This window comes from Chrysoperla carnea, chromosome 4 (assembly GCF_905475395.1).
Source record: "Chrysoperla carnea chromosome 4, inChrCarn1.1, whole genome shotgun sequence".
Classification (NCBI taxonomy): domain Eukaryota; kingdom Metazoa; phylum Arthropoda; class Insecta; order Neuroptera; family Chrysopidae; genus Chrysoperla; species Chrysoperla carnea.
Genome location: NC_058340.1, coordinates 10,671,321 through 10,688,072, shown reverse-complemented (window position 1 = coordinate 10,688,072; position 16,752 = coordinate 10,671,321). Strand labels below are relative to the sequence as shown.

Below are 16,752 nucleotides of genomic sequence, written 5' to 3'. Positions count from 1 at the left end.
ATAAAATTTTTAACCAAACAATTTTATATCCACAGACTTTATAGTTTATAAATAATATAAGTCTGTGTACAGAACACATATATATATTATATAAGGACGTGAAACTTTGTACTGCGTGTCAGGCTTTCATAGACATATAACATATAGATAGAGGATCTATATGGCGTAAAACAGCGCCTCTGAGTGAGTGGCTGGGAACTAAATAAAGCCGCTTATTTGATGTTGCTAGTATATATCTCAAATTCAACTTCAAATTTAGACCAATTTCAATACATGGGATTCTCTGTCTTTTGTTTTCAATCAAGTAGACAGTCTGATGAGCTTAGAGCTCAACATAGTAGGGAAACTTGAGTGGAGATGGTAGCAGGAATTGGTTATTCGTTCTCAAAGAGAACGAATTTTTGCTCAAAGCGAACGAATAATTTAATTCCAAATTAAACTTTCAAGTTCTATAAAATGAATTTACTTACTTACCGACCAATTCGATATGGGGGATACAAATGATATAAAATCTAAGCCAAAATAAAATTTGGAAATGTTTTATTGAAGAATTAATTTAAACCATAATAAAGGTTTACTTAAATTTAAATACAGAAGAAATATTTTTAAAAAAAATCCATTTCAATTTCTTGCTTCATTGACATATTTAATATACCAGTCTACAGTTTCCTTAATTGCCTGATTAAAGGGTGTGAATTGGAAATCAGGCAAATACTTCCGAAGTTTGCCATTATTAGCAGTCTTTTTATATTGTCCATCAGCGGCACTCGTATCAAAAACTAAGTTTCCTTTAATGTAAAATGTAATTAAATAAAAAATTAAATCTTATCGTAAAAAAGGAAGTTTTCGCAATCCTGTCATAATAGCCAATACGAAATTGCAAAATTTTGTGGAATAGTGTATTTGCTCAAAATACTATCGACACTTAAGAGTGTGCATTAATTATAATGGTATAAAAATTATTAAAACGGTATGAAGTTACTTGTTTTGGATAAAATTATAAATATAATATTCAATACTTAAATTCCGGGTGAATTGTTCTCAATTGAAGTATCTCCGTAACCGTGCACTTTAGACCAAAAATGGTAATAACCTGTATTGTATACAACTAAATTTTCGTTTTTGTATCACTAACCGTTTACGACTATGACGATTTATTCATTGACTATTTGACCGATATCTCTTCTAATATTTATTCTAAATAAAGTCAAAATAAGAGAACTCGTTTTTCAGAATGCGATAACTCCCGTATATTATGAAAATGAATGTACCTTTAAAATTAAAAGCTTCTGCAACAGCAGAAGCAGCATCCTTAATGCTAACTTCATCTTTTTCGTCAACTATAAAAATAAATCAAACGAAATATAAAGTTAATAATAATTTCTTAAAATATTTATTCACCAGACGCATAAAAAATGAGAAAACACAAAATAAATGAGGTTCATCTATATTTAATTGTTGATTAGTGGAATTCGTTAGTAACATTTGTTGTAGAACCATTCGTTTTTCGGGTCTACTAGTTATACAAATTAATTAATTAATTTTCGGCTTTCATAATTTCATTGTAAATAATTTAACATCAAATAAAGAATACTTAAACAATAGTGAGTTAACTTTAAATGTTATACGCTTCAAAATATATCCGCTCGCCCAAACCCTGATCCACAGCAATTAAAAAAAAATTATTTTTTGAATGATTTAACCCTAGACACTATAGTATTCACTATAGCATCCATGGATTTAACGTTAAGGTGTTTTCAAACTATATCAGCTGATCGGATACCCGCATACACACCAATCAAAAAATTACTTATATCCCGAATCTAACTAATATTTTCAATGCGTCTGGCGTACATCTTAATTACCCGATAATATAATAGTCTCAACTTCTTCATAATTCCTTAATGCCCAAATAATTAGCCTAGCCAAATCATATGAATAAATAAATTGTCTTAATGGTCTTCCTGATCCTAATACAGTAAAACTTTCTGCATTTGAATTTTCAGCTAAACAAAAATTATAGAATTAATAAAAAAATACGTTTATATATTGATTGAATAAATATACTTTGAGAAATTAATCGATATAATCTTCCAATTAAACCAGGAATAACATGGCTATGTTCAGGATTAAAATTGTCATAAGGTCCAAAAACATTACAAGGTGTTACTGATGTAAATATACATTTATGTTTCTCATAATACGCATGATTTGCAATATCAATAAGACGCTTTGCATAGCTATATCCATAGTTTGATGGGTGAGGTGGTCCATTATGCACCTATTAAATTACAAAAAAATAATTATCCAATATTAGGTATTTTACTTTTTTCAGAAATTAATTAATCAAAGAAACATTATTTTTTTTCTAAATTTTCACATTCATGCATTAACAATGAAAAATTAAATTCCCTATTAAATAAAATTTAATAGGGTCGAGCAGACTCCGCTGTCAATCTAGCGATTAAAATTTTTACTTTGAATTATTTTAACTAATTTTCTTCTTTGCAATTACATAAATATTCTTACCATTGTTTCGTCAATGGGATAAGTTGTCTTATCAGGAAAAATGCATGTAGATAAGCAAGATATCACTTTCTTTACATCATATTCAAAACTCGTTTGTAAAACATTATCATTGATGTGAATATTCTTTCGCTAAAACGAGATATGAATGTTCAATAATTTTAACTATTAAATCACCATCATAACTCACTAAAAATTCCAAATTATTGGACATATTATGATATAATCCTCCAACCATCGCAGCTAAATGTATTACATAATTTGGCTTATATTTATTATATATTGCTCGGGTTTCTTCCAGATTACTATAAAATAAACATTGAACTTTATTCAGTTCTATTAAATAAAATAAATTCGCCAATTACCTTAAATCACCATCTTTGGAACCGATAAATACCCAACGTTCATCATTTCTACGTTCTTCTTTTTCCGTAAGAATTCGAATTGCTTGTCCTACTAAACCAGTACCTCCAGTTACTAAAATAACTTTTTGATCTGACATTTTCAAATGTTTTAAATGATTATTTTAGGGCTAATCAATTTAAATATTTCCAATTATTGACATATCGTTTTAAGTACTCAAATTTAAAAAACAGCTGTCAAAAATATAACCACGTGTCTATTTACTTACCATCAGTGCACAAACCTATATATATCGTTACCAACTTGCTGCACCTATTTCACAGACGGAACCTAATTTATATTTAAGGAGAGATTTTTGCACTAATTTAAGAAGAAAAATTTCATAAACTTACGAAAATGACTTGTCATTTTCGAGATAAAAGATAATGAAATTTCGGACAAAATTAATACTTACTACCTACCCTAAATGATTTTTTTAGAATTCGTAGTTCAGGTAAACATTTGGTCAGAGACTTTTCTTATATTTATACCTAATATATAAACTTCTCTTCTTATTTCAGCAAAAGGAATCAAACGCTGACTTTGGCTTTGGGTTCTTTTAATATGGGAAGGTCGTTCGACACCTTTGTGCTATAATGTCATATGATGCGAAGTTTTTTCGAAAATTCCAATTTTTTATTTATCAGGACAATTACCTATATTTTAACTCTAAAAAGCTCCATTTCTTTAAAACACAAAATATTGAGGAAAACCCGAAAATAATTTTTTAATCAGTCAGATCAGATTTTCCGATGTTTTTTATATTAGTAATTTGCTATAGACGTAAAAATATGGAAAACACGTTCACCCAGTTTCTCGGTCGAGATACTTTTAGCCCTACTAGCATTTTGTTGTCTCGCCACCATTTCCATTCCGTGTAATCTAATCAGGAGTGATGTGTTTATACTTGCCGAGCGTTTAGATGACAGCATTGTCTCGCCACTGTACTTCTCACGATCTACCTAGGCTTAAGGGGTTACATACAGCAGAAACGGCAAAAGTAATAATTTTAAGAATATTTTTTGGGTTTGACGAGGATTTTATAATAATAAAAAATACTGACGTGAAGGTATTCATTAATATTATTGATAAATCGGGGATGAATATATGTACATCAAATAATATTCTACGTTTTGAAATTTGTGATCACCAAATGTGGTTTAGTCATAAAAAACATGTCAAGGACACATCCATTGATTATTGGACAAATTCAATTTTTAGCAAATAAAATTATCAGAAAATTAATAAAAATATAATATTTATATCAGTGGCACTAATAAACTTTATTATTTTATGACTATACGAATTAAATAATAATTGAATTCTATATTTTACATATTTTTGTATTTACGATTTAAATACTTTAATGATTGTTTTAAGACTTTTTGTGAAAGTAAATAAGGTTCTTTCAAAATTTCAATGTATTATTTTTTTCAAAGTATGCATTTGTAAGCATGGAACTTTCATAGATATTGTTAAATTATTAATACTTAAATTTACTTCGAAAACAGTGAGTATCATGGCGTCTTATAACATCACGACTTGGTACATAATCATTTTTGTCTATGCAAGTTAAAAGCAGTTTTTTAATGACAATATATCAAGTAATCTGCTTCTTTCTATTAAAATGTATACAACATTAATATCGGTTGCCATGACTTGACGAAATAATTTTTGGATTGGTGTTTGCTGTTACGTGACTGAATGCCAAATTTTACTAATGGGATAAGAGATAGAGACATGTTCTACTCGTGATCTGTAGTCCTTCCAATGTTGTTGCCATTACGTAAAGAGAGTGTGTGGGGAACTTTTTTTGATATTGGAAAGTGAAAATCTGCTCGTGGTATGTAATATGTCCGCCCTTTTTCCAATATTATTTGCGTCACCTAAGAAGTAAAAATTGAAGTAGGCGTAAATTTCTTTTTTTTCACTCCTTAAACATGACCTAACCACCCGCCCACTTCAATTTTCACTTCTTAAGTAACGTAAATTATATTGGAAAAAGAGCGGACATATTACATATCACGAGCAGATTTTCACTTTCACCCTAGCATCCTCCACCCCCAATCAGTGATTTTACCCGCCATTGCCGAAAAAGGTTCCCTCCACAACCTCCTTTACATAATGACAACACCATTGGAAGTACTACAAATTCTTGAAGAAGTTATAAATCTATAATTTCTAGAATGAGCAACTAATGTTCCGTAAAATAGTCTCAGAAAACCTAAAATTCATTATTCTTTGGGTGCAAAACAGAAATGATATTAAGAAGCAAAAACAACTAATTAGTGTCTGAAATTTTGAAATAGTATTATACAATACATATTACAATAAGTGACATAATTTTGCTCTATTTTCGAAAGAGTGAAAGAAATTAAATGACTCCTGTAACATGTACTACATATACTATTTTGAAAAATTGTATAGTATTTAGTTCCTAAATTTGCTACCTCTGGTGCCAGCGCTATTCTGCACTCAAAAAGCTACATAGATCAAATAAAGAATATCTTACTAAAAAATTACCGATTATACGTACTTCGAATAATAATTTTATAAAGTACCATGCACAAATCAAATGGAAAAGGCCTATCGGTCTAAATTTGATGTGCTGTTTCATCTCTCAGTTTTTTACAGCAGGTTTTATCCATCAATTCCGTCATTTATTTTCGTACAACACTCTGCCGTGGGGTTTCATTGGATAGATTGTTAAAATAGAATAACAGTCTTACAGCGACTTTTCTTTTGAAGCGAATACATTTACGCCAAATATATGGTACCATAGGTGTGCGTTGCTGCCTATATTTCCAATTTGAATCTGAATATCTCAATAAATGTACATTTAATTAAAAGTTTGGAACGCATTGACACAGTTATTTACTATATTTTCAATAGATTGTGACCCAGAGGCTTTTTTTCTGATATGTGCAAGAGCCTTTATTCATTCAAAGTCATTATAGAGAGCTTTATAATTTGCCGTATTCCATATTATTAAATGTTTTAAACGCATAAAATTATAAACTAATAGTGTGAAATTTTATTTTTCACACATAAAACATTTAATTTTATAGATTCCATTATAAATTGTTGTTTGCTGTAAAAAACGAAAATTTTCGAAATCATAAACAATTATGAATACCTTCAGTTGTAATAATGTGCATTTATAAAGCGTTATTAGATGCAATAAAAATTATTATTTTACGATACAATTTATTAAAACGTTTGATTAAAAAAATTATATAAAAGCAACAGAAAGTTTAAAAAAAAGACTTTAATACTTCTAAAATGGAATCGTTAACAGAAATACAAAAATTTTACGCAAATAAAAATATATTAATTACGGGGAGTACAGGCTTCATTGGTCAATTATTAATTGATAAATTATTAAGAGCATGTCCAGATATCAAACGAATTTATGTAATTATTCGAAGTAAGAAAGGTCAAACTGCATCTGAACGAATTGATTCGTATTTCGAGAAACCGGTAAACAAGAAATTATATAACATGTATTACTATACAAAGTAATTCATTCCAATATTTAATTTTAGATATTTGATTTATTGAAAAATGAAAATCCACATTACAAATCAAAATTATTTGGTATTATTGGAGATTTAACAAAACCATTATTAGGTTTAAGTGATGCAGATCAAGAGTTATTACAACAAAATATAAATATAGTTATTCATGCGGGAGCAACTGTTGGATTCTTAGATAAACTACAAAGTTCGGTGAAAATAAACCTAATTGGGACTAGAGATCTTTTTACGTTTTGTAAATCATTTAAAAATTTGGAAGTTAGTATCATATAATTATTGTCTTCTCCAAAAGTCCTTAGCCTTCTCAATCTTCAGTACACAGGCGAGCACTTATTTATTGTGGACTTGAAAAGCACACTCTTAAAAATAAAATATTGGGCCGCTTTACAGGGGAAAAATATTACGATAGTAGTAACATCGTAATTTTTCATCGAACGTGTGTACTTCGCGTTGAGAGTCAAGTGTGCCAGCCACTAATTTAGAGGAGCCTTTTTTGACACGTATAAATGGTGGAAAATAAATTTTAACTAAGACCTAATGACCCTGCCTGAGCATGCCCAATTAATGTGTAGTGTTTTCTTTATAGGTTTTCCTTTACATATCATCAGCCTATTCAAATTGCCCGTGGAAGTATGTTGAAGAAAAAATTTACGATTATCCAAATACAATAACATGGGATCGCTTGGCTAGTATTGTCGAAATTTTAAATGAAAATGAATTGGATACGCTTACCCCACATTTATTGGGTAACTGGCCCAATACTTATTGTTTCAGTAAAGCAATGACTGAAACAATGTTGAAAGAAAGCATAGATAATAAATTTCCCGTTGTAATTTTACGCCCAGGAATAGGTAAATAAATGTATGCATTAATAATTCTAAATAAATAAACTTAAATTTTTATTTTCAAGTAATTTCCACCGCATACGAACCAGTTAAAGGGTGGGCAGATAATTGGCAGAGTCCTACTGGTATTATCGCAGCATTTTATACAGGGTATTTAAAAACAATGTTAATTAATCGTAAAGCAGAAACCAATTTAATTCCTGCTGATATGTGTGCCCATGCAGCAATTGCTGCAATATGGGATGGTACAAAAAATCGGTCATCGTAAGTTATATGCCATATAGGGTCAAGTTGGTAAAAAAATTAAAAATATATTTTATTGCAGCAAAGAATTACTTCGCATTTATAATTATGCTTTACCCGAAAAATTTTTTACTTGGGGTAATTTAATGGATTATGTAATAACTTTGAATAAGAAATACCCTATTTCCGGCGGTATTGGACTATGGTTTATCGTATGCAATACATCAAGGCTCAAAAATAACATATTACAACTATTTCTACATACAATTCCTGCATATATGATACATGGCTTGCTTGTTTTAATGGGCCAACAACCAAAGTAAAAATTATTAGACCATTCGATAGTCCAAAAGTGCGACATATACTTTTGTGTATTTCTTTTACGGTTTTGTAAATAATAGCCAAAATAACCTTCAATTTTCGAACAAAGCGCTACAGAGAAAGAAACAGCAATAACTCAAATTTTTGAAAAATTATTCTTAAACATGTTAAGGATGTACGAGCACCAAGGCATTTTTAAATAAAAAGCTTGATTTTTTTTATATTAAGTTAGACTAAGTCTATCGGAATAAAATATCGAAAAAGGAAATTCTTTTTAATTATTTACCTTTCGATATTTCGAAAACCAAGACAGATATCGACAAATTTTATTCTTATTTTTCGTCTACCTTCATGAATTTATAACAAAATTGATCATGAAAGTTGAATATAAGGTACAAATAATTTCAACACTAAATCTAAAATTGCTTTAGTACTCGTACTACTTTAAGAAGTCACAATTAAATTTTTTAAAACACTGTTTGAAAATTATGCAAGTTACCGTAAATTAATATTAGTTTTTACGGGAAAGCTATAACATTTAGGCTTTAACAGAAATTTAAAAACTGGCATAATTTTCAGACAATCTTTTTTTTTTACTGGAGTCGTATATTTTGTTTTAAACGGGTCACTAATTTATGAGCTTTCTCAAAGATTGACTTGAAATCTTATTACCTATTTGTAGGTAGAATAAGGATATTTTTTCTGACTATATACCGTAAAGTTATTAAATTATTTTACGCACTTTTGGGCCATTCTATAATATTATAAATTGCTTTATATTAAAGATGTCTTATTTTAGAATAATACGACAATATAGACGAAACCAAAAACAAGTTGATGTGGTTGCATATTTTTGCTCACAAGAATGGAAATTTGAGAATAAAAATATTACTGCATTATGGGATCGATTATCAGACGCAGATAAAAGAATTTTTAAGTTCAGTCTAAAAGATATTGACTGGGATAGTTTTATGGAAGTTTATATTCTAGGAGTTCGTAAATATTTATTTAAAGAAGATGAAAGTACAATACCGTATGCAAAGAAAAGGAGACAAATGTATGTAAATTTCTTAAACCATAGCGTTCTACGTTTTTTATGCCACTTTGTTCCACCCTGATCATGTCATAGCTCGATCAGAAAAATATAATTTTTAATTATTTTCTCGTATTCTGTCTGGATAACAAATTTACAAGCGCTAGGACCATCCTGAGTCGCCGAGGCAGCAAACATTATATATAAACACAAAACACCAAAATTAAATTTATCAGGCAGTAACACACCCCCAGGTAGAACGCTTAGGTTTTTTAATTATAACTATTGCCACAAGAGCCAACGGCAAAACATTTTTGTATATTATGTTTCAAACATTTGATATATAAAACTTTTATTTACCTTTTAATTTTTACCACTCGAATTCCATTATAATTCCAACCATGTTATGTTGCCTAAATGACTTCCGTCTACGTGGCCAAACCAGTTAAAATTTTTACGGATGATCAACGTGTTTGTCCTGAAAGATTTTCTAATTAAACATTAAATGACGTTGTAAATCTTAAATCAGGCATTGATTTACAAATATCTACGGCTTATGGTAACATTACTGGTTTTTTGTCGTGTTTTAGATGTGTAATAAAGAAGGTACTTTGGAGTTTTGAAAAGCATACCTTTAACGTTGATAATATTGTCGAGATAGCAATACAGATTCACTATCTCAATGGGATGATATTATAGCGAATCTTCATTCGCATAAATATAATGGTCATTGCGGGAAAAAAGATCATTGCCACTTGTGTAATCCCAATCTAGATATTATAATTAACCGTGTCGATTCCATTGAATCCTTCTAGGATGTTTATTCACTCATTCCATTATGTACTCGAAAGAAGATTTGAATAACTGCTGCACAATAATCAAGATCTTCTAAATGAGCAACTTCAGCTGACATGAGCAACTTTTTCAAATTTTGGACAAAAGCCTCTTGATCTAGTGCGAAAAATATTAGGGACAGTTCCTGTTGTCAGTGGCTCTTGAACCATACTTATTTAAATTATAATGAAAGTTTCTTCTTTTTTCAGATTAATGTTTATGTATAAATTTTTCAGCATTGCGTTTGTTCTTTTAATTCTGTATTATATTTATAAACTTTATGAATAAAATGTATTTTTTGTTAAAATATTATAACCCTTGTTAAAGAGTTGATGTACATTCGGTTAAAAGCTTACCATATTTTATCTACGCCCGCGAGAAAAGAAGTACTTTTCTCACTCAGTATGCGTAGGAAAAATAGTTCATTACCACCCTAGTGTGATAATGAATTAATTACCGTACTAAGACGATAATGAAATCAGTTACCATCGTAACTTTTTTAATTTTCTATTTTTCTCAATAAGCCATAGCAAATTTTAAATAATAATTATCGTTTATTTTCACGTTTTAAAGGCGCAAATAAAGTTTTGTATGATATACGTGTGATAACGCATTTTAAACGTGCTTTTGTGATTGTCCAACTCGAGCTACACACTCGTAGTGCATATTTCGCAGGCGTACATTAATAATGCTGTAATCCCACTAGTATCGCAAAGAACTATTACCCCCAGACAACCATGCCTTACAATACGGAGATGTTTGAAATGATTTTTTAAGAACATTCACTATGCTATATTTAGCTCTTATATTCAATTAATTAAATTAAAAATACATAAAAATATAATCTACTAAAATTATGATAAAATTACAATATTGACGACCAGTATAATACAAATAAAGCATATATGTCATATTTATTTTTATTTAATCCATAAGAATATCTTCAATTGTGTTGTCAGCATCATGTAAATGAGCTGAATGTGGTGATAAAGTAGGACCGGCATTTTCTAAAAATTCACGTAATTCACTTTCTAAATCCCCAACAGGCACATCAGTAGTATTTCCACTCAATGCTGGTGTCACATCCATAGCAGGATCCTTTGATTCGGGAGGTAAAATACCTACACACAATTTTTATATTAGAGGCAATAAAATAAACTTTGTCATTAATAATCTGTGTAATTTGACATAAAACAAATTCTTTGAATTTTTCTTATTTTCTACGATACTCTTCTAATTATACAGGGTGGACCATTTTAGTATATTATAAAATACACAAAATAACTTCAAGGTTGGGGAGTTTGATGGGGGCATCATGTTCAGATATCAGATTGGACCTAGTTCTCCACAAATTGTCAAAGGTAATAGAAGACATTCGAGGTCATTTGACGTTGATCTTCCAATTATCTTGAAAATTTACCTGGACTTAAAAGTTATTAACACAGACGAATGACCTTTATTGCCCTTGAAAACTTTTGTCTAAAAATTTTTCCTTAAAATATATGGGACTAAGTTTCAGTCTTTTTAACCCCCGACAAAAAGAGGAGTGTTATAAGTTTGACCTCTATGTGTGTCTGTCAGTCTGTTTGTGGCATCGTTGCTTCTAAGCCGATTGACCGATTTTGATTTGTTTGTTTGTTTGAAAAGTAATTTAATGAAGACTGTTCTTAGCCATTTTTTTAAGAAAATCGATTCAATTTAGAGAGAGCTACAAGGAAAAAACCGCATTTTTCGGAGATTTTGAAAATTTCACTTTTTACATTAAATTATGCCATTTTTATTTTGTTACAAACTTTGGAGTGATATTTTTACTTACCCATTGCTTTTCTGACAGCTGTTAGTGACACTAAATCACCTGGTGTAATCTTTTTAGCCATATCTGTCAAATTTTCTGTTATTTTATCAGCTAATATAATTTCACTTTCAGTCGGTGGAGCAATATTTGATAAATGTGATGGTGGTTGCATTGATAACCGATCATTTTGAACCTGTTGCAATTTTTCAAGTAATTGTGATGTTGTTTCTAATCGTTCTTGCAGTAATTTTTGTTCCTCATCAATTTTAATTTGTTGTTCGAAATTATCTAAGAACGTAACATCAATTCCTAGTGATGATAACGTCTTCAACTTATTTAAATCAATTTTTTCATCTGTAGAATTCTTGTCATTGTTTTGAGCAATACGACCTTCTAATAATTTCCTAATTGTTTCTTCTTCTTCACGTAAACGTTTTCGTTCGTCCAGAATTTTTTTAGTTTTACTATGCTCTCCTCCTGTAATTTCAAATAAAACTTTAATAACTATTGTATAAGAGCTGTTTCTGTGATACAAGGTACACATTTCGAAAATGGATTAAAACCCGAAACAAGTGTCAATATAATTTAAAATAAAGTGGGCTTAGCAAATTAATTGTAGTAAAAATTTTTTCAACATCTAACTATTAGTATCAATTAAGTTTAAAAAAACATTTCTGGAATTCTAAATTAAAAAGGAGTTAGAAAGAAAGTACCTGTGAGTATATCCAATAAGCTATCCACCATTTGTAATGTATAATCACAATCCTTCGTAAAGTCTAAAATACTTTCAGCATACTGGACAGCATTCTCATCGCCATAGGTTTGAAGAACTAATTCACTTTCCTCTTTACTTAAATTTGCAAAAGTAGAATCAAAACTTGGTGCATATGATCCAAAAGCACCATAGTACAATGGTTTATTTGATTTTACAATATTACGCCGATCTTCCTTAAATCCTAAAAATTATAAACATGACGTCACTATACCTATTTTCTTCTAATTAATCTCAAAGGACAGTCAGATAACGCAGCAAATCTTGATTTTTATTAGTAAAAATTTTACCTTGTAATTGACCGGTTCCACAAGCTAATTTTCCAGTTAGAGCTCCTAGTGAAATTGGTTTTTCATTTGTACCATCAATTACTCCGTCACCGCCAACCAATATATTTAACGTAGTGGTGCCATCTTTCTTTTGACGTAAAAATCCCATTTTAGGTTCAATTACTTTTGTAGATAATTTTTGCTTTGCTAATTTTGCTGCTTTTTGAGCTTGCTTTAAAATTTCTTCAGGTGATAAATCATCAGCAATTGCTTCAAATTTGGTTAATGGGAAATTCATTGCTTTTAATTTTGGTTTAATATCAATCGATGCTGCATCTAAAGCATTTGTCGTCGGAATTACATTTGGTATTAAACTTTCTTCAATGTCCATTGTTTGTTCAGTTTTAATTTCATCAATTACAGTACTAACTTCAAATCCTAATTCATCTTTAGGTATTTCTGACATAAATGGTAAAATGTGCCTTAATGTTCGTATTTTTTCTGGTTGTAAAAATTTTGTGCCTACATGAAGTAATTTTTTTGCTGCTTTATAATAAATCGTGTCCACATGGTTATATTCCATAGCATTATTACACATTAATTTAAAATCGCTCTAAAAATTGAGAATTTTTTAAAAATATTTATTTCACAAAAAGTGCTATATGCTAATAGTACCTAGCTATAAATACGGTTCATTTGGTTCATACAATTATTTGACGATAGTAATATTCAATAAATTTGTACTGAAAATTGACTCTGCAAAAATAAGCTTCTATTTTCGAGTATATATGCAAAATTTTTAATCGCTAAAAATTTTCAGAACAACACAGATTTTTAGTGTTGGGTTGGGTTGCATTATAGCCTTCTCTTCCTTTACCCTCATTTAATTTCCCTTTTGTTCGGCATTTAATTGGTTTTAAGTTTTTGTGCGAAACCTTAATCCTTTTAAATAAAATACAGCCCATGTTATTCGTCGACAATGTAGCATTTTATAGATAAAATAATTTTTAAAATCGGATAAGTAGTGGACTCAAAAATGACTAATTTTCATACAAACTTTCATCCCTTGTTTTACCCTTTTACGGGTAGAATTTCGGAAAATCATTTCTTTTCAGAGGCCTACGTCATACAAAGAACACATCTTCCAAGTTTTAGGTCTACGATCAGCGGTTAAGGCTGATCCGTCAGTCAGTCAGTGAGTCAATTAATCAGTCATTCAGGACAAAGCATTTTATATGTATACATTTTTTCCTTAATTTTTAGAAAATGTGTTTAAAAACACTGAAATTTCCAAAAATGGTGGAAATTTTTATAATATCTGCTTAGAAGTTGATACGTAAAAGCGAGTTTTGTTTTGAAATGGACCGTATTTAGCTTGTACTAAAATCGCACTAAAAAAATTAGACTCACAATAAATTCTTGTAAATTATTATATTGATTCTCTGAGATTTTATGTTTCATCGTACTAAAATCCATAGGACGAGTTATAATATGCGAATAACCAGGTGCAATTAAATCAGTTACAGGCCAAGCAAAAAATTGTTGAAGATCACGTTTCTCAAGTGTTTTTACCAAATAATCTAAAAGTTTACTAAGCGGTTTCTTGTCTAATTCACGTTGCCGTAGCACACATGATCTTGGTGATCGAGCTAAAATAAATGTTATTTTTATTAAAAGCAGACATATTAAGCAAATTACATTAACCATTTTCCTGAAATTCTCAAAAATCGTTCACTAGATAAGCGTTAGTGATGCAAGCAATTTTTAATGTCCACAACAGCAACAGCATATTTAGAACGGAGTTTACACATGAAGTATTTTTGAAGTCAGTCCCTTAAGAATATGTCCTTAATTCTACTTATACTCCCCTAAAGATGCTGCCATCTAGTTTCAATTAATCATACTTATCTCAGGAAAAGGTGCATTACATTTTAAATTAAAAAACCATCATAAATTTTTTACAAGTATTTAAAAAATATTCAAACCTTCAATGTTTTGTGAATTATCTGAAGCAAAATGTTCAGCATTAAATGTATTTTGCATGGCTGTGCGTAACAAATTATTAGTTGCAATTCGAGAAGGTAGCATTCCTCCAACTGGTGTTGTTAATTCACCAATACGTTTTAACATGGGTGATTCGATCAATGAATCTTCTCCTATGGAAATATCATCTTGACTTGATTCATCTCTTCTACGTCTTTTTTCCTAAAAAAAAAAACAGATTCTTTGATTCAACAGTACAAATGGTTAAAGCCTCAAATAAATATAGCCACCATTTTACATTATGGCACAGAGCAAAGAAATTCGGTACGATGTTCATTGAATCTTGCTTTTTGATTTATGAGGTATACCACGATTGAAGCTCGTGTGGTCGCTGTGGCGAGTCTTATTTGGGCAGAAAAACTTTGAAAAAAATTTCCGAAAATGTACTAAATACGAAAAAAAATGCGGGGAACTTCAAAGAACTAAAATTGTTCAAATTAACTCTCTAAAAAATCACTTTTAAAATTTCAAAGGCGCCCTTATTACACCCTTTCTCAGAAAGGAGCAATTATCTTAAATTTAATACCATTGCATGGCCTCACTCTAACGTGTGAAGTTTAGGATCCAACTTTGATTTAATTTAAAGTTATTTTTAAAATATTAGACAGGTTTTTTTTTTAAAGTAATGTTTTTTTCAGTTTTTAAGACTTTATACACACGGTGAATAAAGGGCAAATAAATATTACATACAGATTTTCATAAAAAAGTTGGAAAAAGGTGATTGAAGTGTTTCACTTCCCGGCGGAATAAACAATGTGCTATCTACAACTTATTCCACTGACTTTTATTCGAAAAGCTGGGCGCTAAAGCACTCTATGAAGGTTAAATTTAAGTTTAAAAAATTTATCTGTTTTCCGGTGAACAATGGTAGATGGTGAGTAATATTGGGAAAATCACTAATGCGTCAAGCAGTCAATATAGGAGTCTTAAGAAGGCTTAAATCTTGAAAACAGCAGTGGACAGTTCTGGGGAACTATGGTTACTATGATTATTATCCTTCTATTTATTTAACACAGGCTGAAACCCAATTTGAAACTGTTATTGTGGCTCTATTCTAAGCTACCGGTTCTAGCATGGCAAAATGATTTTGAAAATCTGCCAGGATCCATACTAACTCTAACTCTCTTGGAATCGGCGGATTTTAAATACTTGAGATAGTTGATATATTACTAACGAATCCCTACTATTTTTTAATCTAAACTTCTAAGGGTACTTCAATGTCTTTCCATTCGAAAAAAACTCAGTGAAATGAGTTGTAGACAGCGCATATTTTAATGTATATATTCACCATTGTCCATTTCTAACATAACTCAGTTACTGATGGTCACAGACATTTAGGTACGTATTAATTATAAATATAGACATATTTGTTTAAAAACTTTCAAGATTTGAAATAGTAAAAAACTTACTTTGTGGTGGTGCTTATGCTTCTTTTCACGATCTTTGCTGCGATCCTTTTTCTTTTTCTTCTTTTTAGCTTTCTTATGTTTTTCAAAATGAACTCCGCCATCCGGGGTTGGAAACAAGCTACTTGCCGCAGATTGACGGCTTTCATCGTCTAATGTTCCCGACACGCTGTATAATGAGGATGCAACTGATGGTGCTGGTAAATGACACGGAGAATCGTTGGAATGTTCAGGGGTTGAATTACTACCACCAACTTTAAGTATTAATTTCAATGCCGGTTGTTTATCGTTCGATTGACCTTAAAATAATAATCAAATTATTTTTCAATTGATTTACAAAAAAAACACTAGAATTCACTAAGAGTGAAACATCCTTGCGCTGTTTCTGATAAAAATAAGTTGGTAAAAATTAGTAATTGAGTTTTTATTGCTAACTACACATAGATAGTATATATACAATTTGATTTCCTAACCTTCATAGCGTTCCTTTTTGTCGCTTTTATGTTTCTTATGCTTTTTCATCATGGTTATTACTTATTAAAACACTAAATTTTATAATTTCGAATTATTAAATCTTTTTCTTAATTTATAATTTTAACATTTTTATTTATATTTTAAAACACAAGCCGCTAAATTTCCAAATATAAAATTAACTGTTTTAAAACAACTCTCGTAATTTCGTAAATTACGCATGGAAAAAAGAGACAGACTATATGAATGTTTTAAT

The 16,752-nt window shown here is 30.0% G+C and overlaps 3 protein-coding genes across 4 annotated transcripts; 1 reads left to right on the top strand and 2 right to left on the bottom strand.

Moving 5' to 3' along the window:
- Positions 1-523: 523 nt before the first annotated feature.
- Positions 524-3,143, bottom strand: LOC123299250 (probable GDP-L-fucose synthase). 2 transcript variants are annotated; one of them, XM_044881580.1, is made up of 7 exons: positions 2,892-3,143; positions 2,717-2,831; positions 2,530-2,658; positions 2,041-2,281; positions 1,866-2,006; positions 1,272-1,340; positions 524-788 (listed from the first exon to the last, which is right to left on the bottom strand). In XM_044881580.1, exons 1-7 carry the CDS (start codon positions 3,026-3,028, stop codon positions 622-624), a joined length of 999 nt encoding a protein of 332 aa, XP_044737515.1. In that variant the 5' UTR covers positions 3,029-3,143; the 3' UTR covers positions 524-621. The 2 variants fall into 2 exon arrangements, with proteins under 2 accessions (XP_044737515.1, XP_044737516.1); XM_044881581.1 differs by having other exon boundaries at positions 2,068-2,281.
- Positions 3,144-6,210: 3,067 nt separating this feature from the next.
- On the top strand, positions 6,211-9,023 carry LOC123297836 (putative fatty acyl-CoA reductase CG5065). The gene is made up of 6 exons (XM_044879641.1): positions 6,211-6,408; positions 6,474-6,722; positions 7,051-7,315; positions 7,375-7,573; positions 7,635-7,871; positions 8,673-9,023. Exons 1-6 carry the CDS (start codon positions 6,211-6,213, stop codon positions 8,989-8,991), a joined length of 1,467 nt encoding a protein of 488 aa, XP_044735576.1. The 3' UTR covers positions 8,992-9,023.
- A 1,598-nt stretch (positions 9,024-10,621) lies between these two features.
- Positions 10,622-16,677, bottom strand: LOC123297398 (bromodomain-containing protein 7). The gene is made up of 8 exons (XM_044879046.1): positions 16,499-16,677; positions 16,029-16,324; positions 14,562-14,781; positions 13,987-14,225; positions 12,598-13,189; positions 12,249-12,491; positions 11,557-12,012; positions 10,622-10,861 (listed from the first exon to the last, which is right to left on the bottom strand). Exons 1-8 carry the CDS (start codon positions 16,548-16,550, stop codon positions 10,665-10,667), a joined length of 2,295 nt encoding a protein of 764 aa, XP_044734981.1. The 5' UTR covers positions 16,551-16,677; the 3' UTR covers positions 10,622-10,664.
- Positions 16,678-16,752: the final 75 nt, after the last annotated feature.

What these genes read in the sequence shown, in the direction of transcription:
- LOC123299250 (XM_044881580.1), bottom strand. Translation starts at nt 3,028, where the DNA reads ATGTCAGATCAAAAAGTTATTTTAGTAACTGGAGGTACTGGTTTAGTA. An exon ending in TCCAAAGATGGTGATTTAAG is followed by an intron (nt 2,832 to 2,891) that starts GTAATTGGCGAA and finishes TTTATTTTATAG; the next exon opens with TAATCTGGAAGAAACCCGAG. An exon ending in AGAAGCTTTTAATTTTAAAG is followed by an intron (nt 789 to 1,271) that starts GTACATTCATTT and finishes TTTACATTAAAG; the next exon opens with GAAACTTAGTTTTTGATACG.
- LOC123297836 (XM_044879641.1), top strand. Translation starts at nt 6,211, where the DNA reads ATGGAATCGTTAACAGAAATACAAAAATTTTACGCAAATAAAAATATA. An exon ending in GGTACAAAAAATCGGTCATC is followed by an intron (nt 7,574 to 7,634) that starts GTAAGTTATATG and finishes ATTTTATTGCAG; the next exon opens with CAAAGAATTACTTCGCATTT. An exon ending in TTAATGGGCCAACAACCAAA is followed by an intron (nt 7,872 to 8,672) that starts GTAAAAATTATT and finishes GTCTTATTTTAG; the next exon opens with AATAATACGACAATATAGAC.
- LOC123297398 (XM_044879046.1), bottom strand. Translation starts at nt 16,550, where the DNA reads ATGATGAAAAAGCATAAGAAACATAAAAGCGACAAAAAGGAACGCTAT. An exon ending in CAAAAAGGAACGCTATGAAG is followed by an intron (nt 16,325 to 16,498) that starts GTTAGGAAATCA and finishes TATTATTTTAAG; the next exon opens with GTCAATCGAACGATAAACAA. An exon ending in CTTATTGGATATACTCACAG is followed by an intron (nt 12,013 to 12,248) that starts GTACTTTCTTTC and finishes TTGAAATTACAG; the next exon opens with GAGGAGAGCATAGTAAAACT.